The sequence below is a fragment of the Leuciscus leuciscus genome, assembly GCF_965113295.1.
Source record: "Leuciscus leuciscus genome assembly, chromosome: 15".
Lineage (NCBI taxonomy): Eukaryota > Metazoa > Chordata > Actinopteri > Cypriniformes > Leuciscidae > Leuciscus > Leuciscus leuciscus.
The window spans coordinates 18486638-18504157 of NC_138739.1; the positions used below are offsets into that span (position 1 = coordinate 18486638).

Here is a 17520-nt window from a genome sequence, read left to right on the forward strand (position 1 = left end):
CTCACCAGGCCTTCTTGGTTAGGAGTTTTCACATGTCAGGTTTCGGGCCTCACCGGCCTTCCTGAATGTGAGCTCCTACATACTGTGAGCTTCCACTTACTGTGGTTATCAAGTTATAGGCCTTACCAGGCCTTCTTGATTATGAGCTCCCACATACTGTGGTTGAATATGAGCTCCCACATTCTGTGGTTATCAAGTTTTAGGCCTCACCAGGCCTTCTTGAATATGAGCTCCCACATACTGTGGTTATCAGGTCATAGGCCTCACTAGGCCTTCCTGAGTATAGCTCTCACATACTGTGGTTGAATATGAGCTCCCACATTCTGTGGTTATCAAGTTTTAGGCCTCACCAGGCCTTCTTGAATATGAGCCCCCACATTCTGTGGTTATCAGGTCAGAGGCCTCACCAGGCCTTCCTGAATGAGAGCTTCCACATATTTTGGTTGAATATGAGCTCCCACATGCTGTGGTTGTCAGGGCACAGGCCTCACTAGGCCTTCCTGAGTATGAGCTCCCACATACTGTGGTTGAATATGAGCTCCCACATACTGTAGTTGCCAGGTTATTGGCCTCATCAGGCCTTCCTGGTTACGAGCCTCCACATGTTAGGTTACAGGCCTCACTGGCCTTCCTGAATGTGAGCTCCCACATACTGTGGTGAATATGAGCTCCCATGTTATATGGTTATCAGGTCAGAGGCCTCACTAGGCCTTCCTGATTTGAGCTCCCACATGCTGTGGTCGCCAGGTTAGAGGCCTCACCGGCCTTCCTGAGTATGAGTTCCCCCCATGCTGTGGTTGTATATGAGCTCCCACATACTGTAGTCGCCAGGTTATAGGCCTCACCAGGCCTTCTTGGTTAGGAGTCTTCACACGTCAGGTTACAGGCCTCGCCGGCCTTCCTGAATGTGAGCTCCTACATGCTGTGAGCTTCCACTTGCTGTGATTATCAAGTTATAGGCCTCACCAGGCCTTCTTGAATTTGAGCTCCCACGTGCGGTGGTCGTTAGGTCACAGGCCTCACCGGCCTTCCTGAGTTTTAACCTTCCACAATTAGTGGTCACCAGGCTTTAGGCCTCTGCGGCCTTCCTGGTTATGAGTTCTTTCATGTCAGGTGGCAGGCCTCACCAGGCCTTACTGAATGAGAACTCCCACGTATTGTGTCTATCAGGTTGCAGGCTTCTTCTGGCTTTCCTGATTATAGGTTCCCACGTAAGGTGGTTCCCTGGTTACAGGCCTCACCAGGCCTTCCTAGTTTTGAGCTTTTACATGTCAGGTTACAGGCCTCATCCGGCCTTCCCGAATGTGGGCTCACACATACTGTGTTTTTAGAGTGATGAAGTACGAGCAAACCTTTACTTCATTCCTTTTTGGTACATACGTTCCGTACCTTTTTTAAACCATGCTTATGGTAAGTCACACGACTTATGTCTTGTGTATTTTCTAAAATCCATTTTCTATGGTAAGGGTCATGCGCGTATCGCTTCTGTCCCTTCCTATGTGGCTCAGACCCTGGTCTTTCTCTTCGGGTCCCATTCTAGATACTTCCTGTCGTCACTTTATTACGACAGATGTTTTTCACTAGCTAACTTCCACATTCTGATGAGCTCCCACACACTGTGGTCACCGTGTTATAGGCCTCACCGGCCTTCCCGAGTATGAGCTCCCACATGCTGTGGTCGCCAGGTTAGAGGCCTCATCAGGCCTTCTTGGGTTCAGAATGGCTAAGTACATGCACTTTCTTTCATGTACTTTCTATTTCCATTTTTTATGGTAAGGGTTGTGCGCTGTACGCTTTATTCCCTTTCTGAAAGTGAGCTCCCACATCCTGTGGTCGCCAGGTTAGAGGCCTCACCGGCCTTCCTGATAGGAGCTCCCACATGTTGTGGTCGCCAGGTTAGAGGCCTCACCGGCCTTCCTGATATGAGCTCCCACATGCTGTGGTCACCAGGTTAGAGGCCTCACCGGCCTTCCTAATATGAGCTCCCACATGTTGTGGTTGCCAGGTCAGAGGCCTCACCGGCCTTCCTGAAGGTAAGCTCCCACATATTGTGGTTGAATACAAGCTCCCCCATGTTGTGGTCGCCAGGTTAGAGGTCCTACCAGGCCTTCCTGGAGGTAGCTCCCTTTAGGCCCTCACAGGCCTCCTCAGTGTTTTGAAACACAAACACTGGGTAGATCCATGGATCGAGTAGAGAGACTCCCCTCGCTGGCAAGGGTTGTAAAGCACTATGCTGAGTCATACTCTCCAGGGTTTCCCGTCTCTGAGATCCGGGCTGAGTGGTTCACTGCCTGTTTTGCAGTCCCTCGGGTTGGATGCCTTCTTAAGGCAAGTGTCCAGAGGCTCTGTCTTCAGACAGACAGGAAGTGGCCAGACTCTAGTGTCTTATGTAGTGACACCAGGTCAGGCCTGCCTGGTGGTATTTCAGGTGGCACGCTCCCCTGAATAGTGACTGGCTGGGAGTCCCTTGGGCCCCCTAGCCACACTCCCTAGAAGGGACCCCTTCTTTTGGAAGCTGTGGTCCTAAGCCTTTGAGCTGGCCCAGATATACCCCCCATTAACTATGTTCTGGCGGTTTCTTGGTTCATTAGCTTGGGTGATGACCGGTAGGGAGTGCTGTCACTGACAGCCCGATGTGACCTAAGGGTGAGTGGTTCCAGTGTTTTCTGGATTACTGGTTCGGACAGTTGTCACTGCCTTTGGGCATGCACTCCCCTCAGCATGGTGGCGTTGGTATATCGTTCCCCATAGCGTCATTCTGACGTAGTGTAGAGTTCCCTTTCGAAAGGGAACGTCTCAGGTTACGACTGTAACCTATGTTCCCTGAGAACAGGGAACGAGACACTACGTCTTCCTGCCATGCCTCGGGGCCTGCCTGCAACAGTCCCTTCAGACGATAGGATGTTGTCATGTATGCAAGGCTTCCCTTTATACATCCAGGTTGCGCGTTAATCAATCAAGCTGATGATTCACGGGCTGTCGCCGGTCAACATAATTGACGTGAGTTGATATTTATTTCAGACACCTGTCACGCCTGAGGCGTTCCCCATAGCGTCATTCTGACGTAGTGTCTCGTTCCCTGTTCTCAGGGAACATAGGTTACAGTCGTAACCTGAGACGTTTTTTTTAGTCAGCATATAAGAAATGAAACTCTTTGTCCACGGCAGAGGGAGAAGATGACAGAGAAGCTGGAATGAAGACATTTGTTTGGTCCATTGTCACTCTCTCCTATGTCTTATATAAAATGGTAAAATAAAATAAGAGATCTCTTGACAGAATAACTGGTGTCTGTTTCCGTGAAATTAAACAACAATGGGAAAAGCAAGATTTTTTAATCTACAAGTACAATAAAAAAAATTAAAAAACACTTTAACAGGGTAAATTCACTGTAACATTTGCTGCACTGCAAAAAATGACAGGATTGATCAAGAATTAACATCTTTTATGTTTTCCCCACCAGGTGTGTTTAATGATGATGTGACAGTGTCAGTGATGGAGGGAGATTCTGTCACTCTAAACCCTCAAACTAAAATACCAGAAGGAAAAGATGATTCAGCTCTGTGGTGGTTTGGTGTTAAAACCATAGCTCGAATGAATAAAGCAGCTGGAACCTTCTCTACATCTAAGGGTGATAATGTGGGATTCAAAGACACACTGAATCTGGATCATCAGACTGGATCTCTGACCATCACAAACATCAGAACCAACCATACTGGACTCTATAAACTACAGATCAGGAGCAAAACTGAGACATTCAAAATATTCAGTGTTACTGTCAGTGGTGAGTAACTCAAGTCTTACAATCTGATAACTGGATTAAAATCTAGATTCATTTTCTGAGAACAGTTTAGATGATGTGAAATAATCAGAGGTTTATTCTTCAAAACCTGTTGTTGTTTTAGTGAATTGAAAAAAAAAAGCAGAGAATGTGTAAAAAGTGAAATGTGTAAAGGAAATCTTTCTATTATCTAAATTATCTATTGACAGAACTATAAGATTTATGCTTCAGAGATTTACAGCAAAGAGACACTGCTTATTGAGATTGAATGCAGTGTTGTATGAGACACATGAATTAATACTGATGATGGATGAAGCTCCACAATGAATAGATTTTATCCAGTACATGTTCTGATTGGCTGAACTGACTGATTCTGAGCTCCTTAATTCAACGGTATAGATGTTGTGCATCTTTTGAATATGTATTTGAAGAGCTGATTCTAAAAATGCATTTGCATCATTTGATTAAATTTTGTTCAAAGGAAAAATTATAATTTTTTCAAATTTCAGCATAGCAATTTGAATGAAGACGTTAACTGAAAATGACAGTGTCAGTATTTGTTGTGTGTCTCTGTTGCTGTAATGACAGCAGAACTGAGATACATGAACAAAACCTGATGATCATGTTCTCCAGCATGATCTGAGACGATCCTAAAAACATGTTGAGCTTCAGGTGCCGTCTGAAAAGTCACATGATCAATGACACTCATTTACATTTGATTAGTGACCTAGAAATATAGTGCAGATTCTGAAATAGTTTTCATGCATTTTACATCATAAAACACATTGTTTATTTCCAGTGTCACGATCCAAGTTTGGGATCAATATAAGGAGACATTCAGAAAGATACAAACAGTTTCAATGGCCAGAGAAAAACCCCCCGAAACTTCTAAAGCGTTAGCAAATTCCATAACTCAAAAAATAACAATGAAGGTCAACAACCCTTAGATAGGCAGAGGTTCAGATGTCAATTCACCATTCAACAAAAAGAGAGAGAAAAAGAAAAGCAAGAGCAGCAAATCTAAAGAATCTGAGTCAAAGATTTCCAGCATCTCTGACTTCTAGACCTGTAGCATTATTAGCTTGATCTGGTTTAATCTGTTTCTGTTTCTTCTCCTCATGTGTTTGTTACTGTGACAGATGTTGTGGTGTCAGTGTCAGTGACTGAGGGAGATACTGTCACTCTACACACTGGTGTTACTGATATTCAGAGAGCTGATCAGATCAAGTGGAAGTTTGGAGATCAAGTCATCAACACTGATCGCTTAAACGGCACTGACGCGAGCTGGAGCAACACTGTTCAGAATGGTCAGACCGGAGACCTCACCATCACAAACATCCGAAGAAATCAGTTTGGAGATTATGAAGTGGAAAAAAAAAACAAGAACAGTTTGATCTTACACAAGAAATTCCATATTAATACTCTTGGTGAGTACATCAAACATTTTATAATGAGAAAAGATTCTATTAGATTCTAGAATTATCATATTTAGATTAACACTTAGTTTATGCTAAATTAAACAGAATTTTAATGTTAAAAACTAACTGGAATTTATTTCCATTTGTGTATCAGGTGCCAGTCATTGAAATCAATACATGAACATGTTTTTTTTTTTTTTTTTTTTTTTTTTTTTATGAAAATATATTGTTAGTTTTATTCCAATATATAGCCTAGTGTAGTGCAGTGGCTATAAAGCTTAGTGTTAGTAATTGCAGGGCATTTGGTTCAACCCTCATAAGAGGAGTCATAAGCATATAATTTTGGTGTAATCACACAAAATCATGTAGGCTATACTAATTTTAGATTAGGTACACCTGATACATAAGTCCTGTGTGAAGTGACACTGCTGCTACATTGGTTTGGAAAGATGACGGTACAGTGTGTTGTAAACTGTTTTCGAACCCTGCTCTCTTCATCCCTCATGGCAGAAAGCTATTTTGTTATCTTGTAACAAGTAGTCATGGGCGCTTTCGAAACACTGCTTTATAAAGCTTTGAAACCTTTACGAATCTTTATTTTATTGGCCTGTTTAGATGAGCCATCCATGGAACAAACAAACAAAGCCCTGAAAATTGATGGAACACATATTAGGCAGACACTTGACTATTAATGGTATTAGATGAATAGTTATTGCATTTGATAGATTATACTTTCAATAAAACATTAGCAAAGGGTTTGGCCTGAGTTTTTGTTGCATTTACACTGTTTTGACCAGCAGGGGTCATCAGCGTGTGCCGTTTCGAGTGCTTCGAAACAGTGAATTATTTTGCAATGCAATTGGTTAAAGGTATAGTGGAGGATTTTCTATTTCCGGGTGGATCATCAAGACTATTGGTCGTCCTAATTGTCAATCATTATGGTGATATGTTTATGTAAGGCCGTCGTACGTGCTCGTCAGCAAAAATTGTAAACAGAGCGTGCACGAGGAGAACTGGGCTCGTGCATGCTCTCTCGCACTCGTTTAATAGGCGTTCCCTCTTGGGAGCAGGTAGAGTGTTGCGCATGTGCAAGTGGAGAGGGCGGTTCTTTTCTAAAATTCGGAAAAATCCTCCACTATACCTTTAAATTAATTTGAAGCTTTGAAAAGCTTTGTTTTTCCCATCATCACCAGTGAAAAGAAAATCATAAGACAGGAAATGGTTTAAAACTTATATATTTATGACTAGAAAAAAGATAAATGTTTTTATTTTATTTTTTTAGTGTGTGTTCATAGTTCATATAAAAGGAAATATTTGAGTACTTTTTCAACTGGCTCAGATGATGGCCAAAGCTACAGTATCATTCATGTTACTCACATGTGCTCAATGGACAATTCTCAATTTCTTATATTATTTTATAATACTGTAGTGAAATTGTTTTAACATTCACTGCACAAATTATGGGCATCCTTCATTCTGATGAATTAATTTTTTTTTAATATAAATTAAAGGTAATAGAAAGAAAAATAGTAAAACTGAATAGGGATCGCTTTGACAAAGTTATTATCTGTACGTGAAAAACATAAAGGAAAAACTTTTCCCGTGTTTAGTACATCGTTGTTGTGTATGTACTGTATATAATGATTTCCTGTGTTCATTCCTGTGATGGCAAAGCTGAATTTTTACATCTCTCAGTCTTCAGTGTCACATTATTTATGTGATGACCAAGTTCAATTCAAGAATGACCACACTGCTGACATATGTTTTCTAGCACACATGTGAGTTATTGTAGGCATAATCAACATGTTATATCTTTGGAAAGGCATATCGGCGTAATTTTTCATATCAGGCCAATGATAAACAACAACCAACAAACAACTGAGGGAGAACTGAGGACTTATAATCATTCCTGACATGTGTTGTCTAACTCCAATAGAGCTTAGAAAGTCTGCCAATCCCAATGTGTCTTTTTCATTATCTACATGGATATTAAAATCACCAACAATAAGGATTTTATCTTCAGCCAGTACTAACTCTGATAGAAAATCAGCAAATAATTTGATAAAGTCTGTATGGTGCCCTGTTGGCCTGTGTACAGTAGCCAGCACAAACGTCAATTGGGATTTAAATATCAGATCATATAACAGCAGGTTATTATAGCCTAGTGTTGTTGATGTTTATAGTGTGTGTTATAGATCAGACACACTCACACTAATGTCTGTCTTTATCATTACAGTATCAGATCTTCACTTGGGTTATATAGTGCTGATGTTTATAGTGTGTGTTATAGATCAGACACACTCACACTAATGTCTGTCTTTATCATTACAGTATCAGATCTTCACTTGGGTTATATAGTGCTGATGTTTATAGTGTGTGTTATAGATCAGACACACTCACACTAATGTCTGTCTTTATCATTACAGTATCAGATCTTCACTCAGGTTATATAGTGCTGATGTTTATAGTGTGTGTTATAGATCAGACACACTCACACTAATGTCTGTCTTTATCATTACAGTATCAGATCTTCACTCAGGTTATATAGTGCTGATGTTTATAGTGTGTGTTATAGATCAGACACACTCACACTAATGTCTGTCTTTATCATTACAGTATCAGATAAACAAACTCCAGATCCAGGTCTGTCTCCAGGTGCTGTAACAGGGATTGTTGTTGGTGTTCTGCTGTTGGTGTTTGCTGCTGCTGCTGCTGCTGCAGTTGCTGGTGTTGTGATTTACTATCGCCACAGAATCTCTGAACTACAAAGACCTAAGGGTAAGTATCAACCACAGTTCACATAATTTGGAAAAAAAACCTGAGTAAAGTCTGAATACTGTTAAACAATAACAGATGAAGGGCAGACACTGATCTACTCAAACTGAACATAGTAACTGCAGATACGACAGTGTTTGATCTCAGCAACAATTGCACTATTTGTTGTGTCTGTGTATGATGTGCCTTCATTAATCTATAATGGAGATATTACATATTTTAAATATATTTTTAACACAGTACAAAGACACAATATTAATACAGAAACGTTAAAGACGGCACTGATCTTGAAGTGTTGAACTTTAGACTGAAGAGTAAATAGTGCATCATATCCTGGACAGATCCTGAGATAGAGAGGTCACGCATTTCTATCAACTAAACATTAAATAAGCTTAGGCATTTAGATAAGATTAATAAATGTTAATAAAAGTATAATTAATTAAAAGCAACATGGTACTTCTGTAAGTTCATACTGCGAACACAAATCTGCACACTGAACAATTTAAGAACGGTACAAGGCAAATGTTTAAAATTAGATAATGAAGATGTTTGGTCTAATGAGATTATTTAGCAACTTCAGCAAAGACTAAAATTACTGGCAGAACACTTTCTCCATCCAGTACGATCTGATCTGATTGGCTGGCTTTATTCGCCTTCTAAAAGTAGAAGCACACAGGTGTGTTTATCAGTACATCTGTTACAAGATACCAGATTGATACAGGAAGTGCTTTTGAGTATGAAATTATGATTAGCTTCAGTTTTCAAAAGTAGTTTGCCAGTGAAAATTAAAGTTTTACAAAAGATTAAAATATGTGTTTGTTTCCAGCAAGGAAATCAAAATCAGGATGGACATACACTGTAAGATGTGTGATATGGATTCATTCTTCTTGTTCATATTACAACATTAACACCATTAATATGAATATAAAGATGACCTTGATCTCTTTTTAATTTAACTTTACAATTTTGTCAGTTTTTCTTGGCTTCACTACAGAGAATTCTTACAAATACTTTTCTAATTTTCACTGACCTTCATTCAGATATATACCTTGTAATACATTTAAGAAAACGTATTCTATATATAACATACGGTATATTATATAACAACTTGCCATTTAAAAGAAAGATTTGTTTAGTTTTCACAGATACAATTATTGTATTTAATTATTTTGTATAATATATCAATTTTACCTTTTGAGTAGATTATTCTCTGTTTGAAACATAATAGACTAGTGACACTAAAATAAAACAACAAAATTATTATTGGATTTATTAATTACATGTAAATCAGTCAACTATTTTTTAAATGAATTTATCGATAATTTTTCAGTGCCACTCCTGGTCTGTTAAGTGAGTAAATTTAACAATTACTGAAAAGCTTAATTTTTTTAACAAACGGTTTAATTCATACAGCAGGAGCCCTGACTCTGTTGATAACACTCAGCATTACTCAGCATTTTATGTTAATATGGCTTTATTAGTTCATCTATATAACACCATTAATACAGTAAATTGAAATGCAATTCTGCATCAGTGTTATATGCAGACGTAAGACTGTTTCTTTCTCTTTTTAACTCTGTGATTCTTTCTTTGTTTTCTCACAGATGATGCGGAGAATAACGGAACAGCGTTCCTTTGAACGATAAGAACGATAAGAGTGATGATTTATAGTCATTGTAACAATAGACACATTTACAGAGTTTGAAGTCAACCCATGTGTGCTTTTGAGATGTGAAACTAATAAGTGAAGACTTTTGTTTGATTTGGCATAAATACAGAAATATGATTTCATTCATTATGAAGTTGATGTTATAGTCTGCTGTTTGCACTGATGCTGATGACACTGGTTTCTTGAATTAAGAGACAGTTTGACTGTTTAGTGTAATTTATCATGTTACACTCTGTGAGAAGGCTTGATTACTGTTACACATTTACAGAATATTGCAGAATTGTATTTGAATTTATTTTACTTGTTTTATTTGAAGACTTACACTGTTACATTATAATTTTAGTTTTTATTCAATTTTTCATGCTTATTTTTTTAAATGATTGCCTTCTTGAAAACCTTGTAAGAATATTGACACCACATTATTTGGACTGAAGTATTAAATCCTCTTAGTGTTTCTCTGATGTTCGTACAGGAGTTATAGTTAATTTTACTGTCAGAACATTTCATTCATTCAGCTTTTGCTTTTTTATAAATATTCTAGCATAAAACGCATCCGTTTTTTTCAGTTCTCATGTGGATGAGTATTAAGAGAATAAAAGCTTGTTTTTCCATAATTGTGTTGCATGTTTGTGTTCAAGTTAGATGCATAATAATGGATTTAAAGAATTGATCTATTTGAAATCAAATTAAATAAGGCATTTATACTATGTACTACTGTACACCCAAGTGCTTTATCAATAATCAATACACTGAAATATAAATGCGTGCTACACATTCCGTTTATGAGTTTACCATGATTTAATGAACAGACAAAATATTTTGTTGTGACCAAAAGTGGATATCGATATCAGTCTAAAGGAATCAAAAAGCGTGATTTAAAACAACTGTAAATTTTATTTAATTTAAAAGTAATACAGTGTAAAACCAACGTGATCTCATGAGAATACGTGTGTATTTTTACGTAAAGTGTAATTCTACCATACGTACATTTACTTACGTTTTATACACACAGAAACGTATAATACGGACGTATTTACAGCACTAAAACGTAAAATATTTACGTATTAAAAGCACAAAAACGTCAATTATTTACGTATGAACAACTCTACCGACGTACATATTTGTACGTATTCTTATTTATGCATATTAAAATCGTGGCATTAATGTTTTGACTCTATTGCATTCAAATGTCTTATCAATTAGCCTACGTTTTCAGTCGCATTTATTAAATGCAGTTTACTCAAGAAATAGGCTAATAACATTTCGCTCTGTTCATGCTTTCTGCTGCAAACTCGTTTCGGAGGATTAGCCTACATGCAGTTAAACAAGAATACACTTTAAAACCTTAAAAATACCTTATTTAATCGTTTAACCATTTTGTAATATTTAGTTTATTTACAGTGAGACACAAAATGCGTTTTCTCCAATAGAACAATAATACACCAAAACCCAACATAAATTCACAAAAGACATCAATTTTATTAGCTTGATATAATCCAAATCTTTAATCCATACGTTTGCAAGAAAGAGATCCAAATTCAGCCCTTTATGAGTGATCGTCATCTCCATTTCACAGGCTATCACAGCAGCGCAGTCCGTAACTGTCAAATCCCGCGCGCTCGTGATGAATTCAAATTCAAAAATTGCGCCCTCAAGAAGCGTTACGACATGTTTTACGGCAGTGATATCAAACGCTCATTGGCTCTCGCCACAGATTGCGACATGCCGTATTTCAGTCGGTAAACTACATTTGAAATGGAGAAGCGCGCGCGCCTTCACACAGAGCGAAGCAGGATTAACATTTTCATGGATTAATAACTTAAATTCTGCTCTATACCTCATTCAAAACTATTATATACTGAAAGAGAGGACTGTGACTGCAACACATCGTCATGTGAACGACTTTTGGTACCGGTTTTGACATTTTCGCAATAAATAAATTATTGTGATTACACGTATGTTGTTTTTCTTCATAATTGTAGCCTATATGTAGTTTTAAGAAATTGTTATGGGTAGGTTTAGGGGTAGGAGTAGGATTAGCTGCTAAAAAAATCTTTTAATTCTATATTGTTAATAAAATTGCCATTTCCCTACACATCTGTACGTTTTATCCTTTTTATATTCTGTATAAAAATAGGTAACGTTATGTTTAGGTTTGGGAGTAGGGTTAATGGATCTTCCATTTATCTATAAAACGGTAAAAGGTAAATTATACAGATATCTTAATGATATGAAAGATTCGTAAATATTTAACGTTTTGTAGCCTAGCTGTAAAAACGTAATAATGTTACGTTTAATTGTTGCAGATACGTCCATATCATACGTTTCAGCATCTATAAAACGTACGTTTTCTATCTTTGAAAATTACATATTAATACTACGTATTAACAATGAGACCAGGCTGGTAAAACACAAATGCCAATATGATAATCAGCACATCATTTGTAAACAAACATAATCCGAGAGTTTGATTATTGATCTGTGATTAAACATGTATAAACCACCTCCATCATTTCAGATTTCTGTTGGAAAAGACAAACACAAAAGGTCAAAGGAGAAAAACAAACCTGATGTTTCTGATGCAAAAACTGCAGGAGCTCAAATTTAATACGTGACAGAAATTTGCTGCAAATTCATCGCTATATTACGGCTTATGAGTGAGTGTTTCTCACACTGAATGATGGTCTTGTGTTTGTGTATAATGGAGGGTCTCTGTCTTTTATGTTCTTGGGACTTTTATTATGAAATGTTAGAAGACAAGAGCAGCTTTCATAACAGTGACAAAAAATAAAAGCAAGTGTGACTGTGGGGGGAAAAAACATGTTCAACATCAGATATCAGGACAAGAGCAAATACAGGGCTAAACAAGTCAGAGATTTAGCACAGGAAGCTGATGATATATTTATAATGGAATAACAGCTCTGTATAGGTAACGTCAGTCCTGGAGGGCCACTGTCCTGCAGAGTTTCACTCCATCCCTGATAAAAACTCCCCTGCCTGTTTCTAATCCTGAAGACATTGGTCAGCTGTTCAGGTATGTTTGAACAGGGTAGGAACTAAACTAGGACAGCGGCACTACTGGACCGACGCTGACTACTCTTGGTAAACATAGATGGCAGTATGTTGTATTTAATGTACAGTGTACACATTTTAAACAGTGCTTTAAATTGCTATATGATACAGTATGTAGAGTGTTGCATCAGCGTGAGTCTCGTCTTCAACTGTAATAACAGACATGTTCAATCAAAACATGTATTTTCCTATAATATCGTTGCTCCACATTATTGTTTACAGATGTATAAGCTGTAGGTGCATCTACAGTACCTGTGTCTCTGTGTTTCCTGCACATACAGGAGATCATGATAACAGCCACGATCATCAGAGATCCAGCAGCAGAAGAAGAGATCAGCACTATCAGAGAGACTGAGACTGGAGGAGGAGGAGGAGGAGAAGGAGACTGTGAAGGAGAATGGAGGAGGAGACTGTGAAGGAGACTGGAGGAGGAGAAGGAGACTGTGAAGGAGACTGGAGGAGGAGAAGGAGACTGTGAAGGAGACTGGAGGAGGAGACTGTGAAGGAGACTGGAGGAGGAGAAGGAGACTGGAGGAGGAGACTGTGAAGGAGACTGGAGGAGGAGAAGGAGACTGGAGGAGGAGACTGTGAAGGAGACTGGAGGAGGAGAAGGAGACTGTGAAGGAGAATGGAGGAGGAGAAGGAGACTGTGAAGGAGACTGTGAAGGAGACTAGAGGAGGAGAAGGAGACTGTGAAGGAGAATGGAGGAGGAGAAGGAGACTGTGAAGGAGAATGGAGGAGGAGAAGGAGACTGTGAAGGAGAATGGAGGAGGAGACAGGAGAAGGAGACTGGAGGAGGAGAAGGAGACTGTGAAGGAGACTGGAGGAGGAGAAGGAGACTGTGAAGGAGACTGGAGGAGGAGACTGTGAAGGAGACTGGAGGAGGAGACTGTGAAGGAGACTGGAGGAGGAGAAGGAGACTGTGAAGGAGACTAGAGGAGGAGAAGGAGACTGTGAAGGAGAATGGAGGAGGAGAAGGAGACTGTGAAGGAGAATGGAGGAGGAGACAGGAGAAGGAGACTGGAGGAGGAGAAGGAGACTGTGAAGGAGACTGGAGGAGGAGAAGGAGACTGTGAAGGAGACTGGAGGAGGAGACTGTGAAGGAGACTGGAGGAGGAGAAGGAGACTGGAGGAGGAGACTGTGAAGGAGACTGGAGGAGGAGAAGGAGACTGGAGGAGGAGAAGGAGACTGTGGAGGAGACTGGAGGAGGAGAAGGAGACTGAAGGAGACTGGAGGAGGAGAAGGAGACTGAAGGAGACTGGAGGAGGAGAAGGAGACTGGAGGAGGAGAAGGAGACTGTGGAGGAGACTGGAGGAGGAGAAGGAGACTGGAGGAGGAGACTGTGATGGAGGATGTGTGTCTGGAACTGTAACGGCTAAAGAGAGACAGTCATTAATGCAGTGAATGTGTCAGTGTGATCTACTGTACAACAAAAGACAGAGATCAGCTTAGAAAATAAATGCTAATATGATACACTGATAACTGAACATAACTGACAGAGTTCAATGCTGTTAAAATATTCAGTCTGGTGTTTTATGTGATTAAGAATGTTTTTACATTTTCTGTCATTATGGCCCTATTATGTTACCATAGGCTATTCCATGCCTTTGGCCCAGAGCTGTTTCACTTGTTCCCTGCTCTTTATAACAAGAATATGAAAAGGACAGTAAAATACACTGTAATTCTCTACTCACCATCAACAGTAATATTGAATCTCTTGATTAACTCCTTATTCCCAATTCTGATACTTAGTTGATAAAGTCCAGAGTCTGTGTTTCTGATGACACTGATGGTCAGAGATCCAGTCTGATCCAGTTTCAGTCTGTCTCTGAATCTCTCATCATCCTCATATTCAGGATTGTCTCCAATCGCTCTCTTGATTCTAGCTATACGCATGTTTTCAAACCACCACTCAATCTCATCATATGTTCCATTAACATCACTGTGTAGAGTTACAGAATCTCCATTCTTCACTGAAACTCTTCACTTCATTTGTCTCAACATTAAACACACCTGGAGAACAAAATGAATAACAGCTAATAATAAAATTCCTCCGGACGTAGGCCTACATTAGAGATCCATTACAAAATAGGCCTACATCACTAAAAGTAAAGACATTAAAAAAAATGTATAACTCACCAGACAGAAAACACAAACTCAGAATAAATAAAATAAAATACGAAATACTCTACAATCTGAAAAATATCAGTAGATAACATGAGGTTTATAAAGAAACTCTTCAGTCAGGGAGAATAAACAGTTCATGAGCGCGTCTGTGTACGTGAACGCGCTTCACACTGACAAGATACAATGGATGAAAACTAACATTTATGAAATCAATTATGAACCCTTTAGCATAACCATAGTTTACTCCGAATTATAGTTACTATTGTCATTATAAATAAGTAAAAAAAAAAAAAACTATAAAAAAAAAAACATTTGTGATCATAATTATTTTTATTAAGAATTGCAGTTATATGTATTACCAGTTGGGATTTCTTTAAGACTGCAAGGGAAGCTCGGCTTCCCCTATAATGTCAAAAAATTTATGGTCAAATATGTACTATTGTGTTAATTGACTGTGTTAATTTTATTGACAAAAAATGCGTTAGAAACACGTTCATCTCAAAGACGAGTTCGTTCAGAATCAGTTACATATAGCAGGTCGGCTAGTAGTAATACCAGACACCATGTGTCAAAATGATTGATGGCTTCCGGTTGTCATTGACCTTCCGGTTGACCTTTCCGGTTGCCCTTCCGGTCCCTATTGTTATGGATTGACCTATTGACCCTTCCTATCCATCGATCATGTGGTTTTGACAGTTAGTTTTGACCTATTGCCCCTTCCTATCCCTCGATCAAGTGTTTTGACAGGTTGACCTTCCGGTGTCTATCCGGCATATGTTGTTATGGTTTGCCCTATTGACCTTGCTTTGATCATGTGGGTTTGACAGAAGCTTTTGCCCTATTTGAACCTTTTTAGCCCTAGATCATGTGATTTTGACAGAAGCTTTTGCCATTTAACCTTTTTAGCCCTAGATCATGTGATTTTGACAGAAGCTTTTGCCATTTAACCTTTTTAACCCTAGATCATGTGGGTATGACAGAAAGTTTGAAGGCGCTGTTAGGATATGTGTCAGCATCTCCTCCGCATTCCAGCACATTGTGTCCCCCTGCTGAAAAGTGAGAAGAAAAAGACTGTTTTTCCTGAATGCCTCACCAGCCAGAGTAGTGTGTGTGTGTGTGTGTGTGTGTGTGTGTGTGTGTGTGTGTGTGTGTGTGTGTGTGTGTGTGTGTGTGTGTGTGTGTGTGTGTGTATGTGTGTGTGTGTGTGTGTGTGTGTGTGTGTGTGTGTGTGTGTGTGTGTGTGTGTGTGTGTTTGTTTGTGTTTGCGCGCGCGTCCTCTGACATGATCCCCTCCACATTCCTGAGGTAACAGTGAAAGTGAGAAAAAGAGAGTTGCCCTAATCATGTTTTATATTTCACACAAATAATATACAATAATATCTTATTAAAAATCTACTGAAACCATTTAATTCAGTTTTAGATAAACAAAACAATAAAAATCATATTACATAAAACATCCCGTTCTTTATAAGTGTATAAAATAAAATGGTTATCTTGGTAATTTAACTAAAGTTGAAAACCATTCAGTTCTTTATAAAAGTATATAATGAAATTCTTATAAAATAAATATCTTATTGATCCAATTGTTTTAGATAAACAAAAGAATAAAAATTATATTACATAAAACATTCCGTTCTTTATAAATTAAAATAATTATATTGCTAATTTAACTAAAGTTGAAAAACATTCTGTTCTTTAAAAGTATATAAATAAATTGCTTATAATATAATATAAAATCACAGAGTGGTTCTCTCTCTCTCTCTCTCTCTCTCTCTCTCTCTCTCTCTCTCTCTCTCTCGCTCTCTCTCGCTCTCTCTCTCTCTCTCTCTCTCTCTCTCTCTCTCTCTCTCTCTCTCTCTCTCTCTCTCTCTCTCTCTCTCTCTCTCTCTCTCTCTCTCTCTCTCTCTCTCTCTCTCTCTCGCTCTCTCTCTCAGCTCCGTCTATCGTTCTCTGACTCAGAGGGGCCTCTGTGCATCATGTCAGAGCGTATGTAATGTTAGTCTGCTAATGCATTTCCAGAGACAAAGTTTTGTTCATACTAAATTTATTTCAAAATATAATCGTAAAAGTTTAAATATGATCTTTTAAAATGAAAGACTGTTTAAATTAAATCTTTAAAGTTTGAATACATACGCATCTTCTATTTATCTTTTAGAAGATTACTGTAATGATTTTGTTTAACGGTTTAAAGTATAATTGTTATTAAACAATGTCTGTTCAAAAACTTTAGATGGTTGAAAAACTGTACTTAGTCAATCATAATTTTTTGTCCATGCGGGGGTTTCAATTTTTATGTTGGGGGCTTTCCATAGAATCCATAGAATATTGCATATTCTATCCCGTACACCTAAACACGACCATCGCAGAAAACTATAAAATAAATAATTTAATATCATTTCTAAGCTGTGTTGTGTGCGCACACAGGCGGTTCTAAAAAATCTCTATTTTAAATTAAATTATTAATAAATATATAACCAATGAATAATAACATATGTTACTAAAATGTATTTAAAAAATGTAAACAAAGTTTTAGCTAAATAAATATATAAATAAAAACACCTTACATTTCCAGAGAGGCGAAGTAGTTCTTTATGCAACGATAAAAAACAATCCAAAAAGCAAATAGTTGACCAGATGAGCCTCGGGGGGACAATGTCACAGTAAATCTAGTCTGCGTTC

At 38.4% G+C, this 17520-nt stretch overlaps 1 protein-coding gene across 1 annotated transcript in view; it reads left to right on the top strand.

Moving 5' to 3' along the window:
* LOC309475595 (uncharacterized protein) overlaps positions 1–17520 on the top strand; it is a 374444-nt gene that overhangs the window by 212021 nt on the left and 144903 nt on the right. The window contains exon 10 of the mRNA XM_082138428.1: positions 3461–3781. Within this exon, the coding sequence (XP_081994554.1) occupies positions 3461–3781 (321 nt within the window). The remainder of the gene's footprint in view (positions 1–3460; positions 3782–17520) is intronic.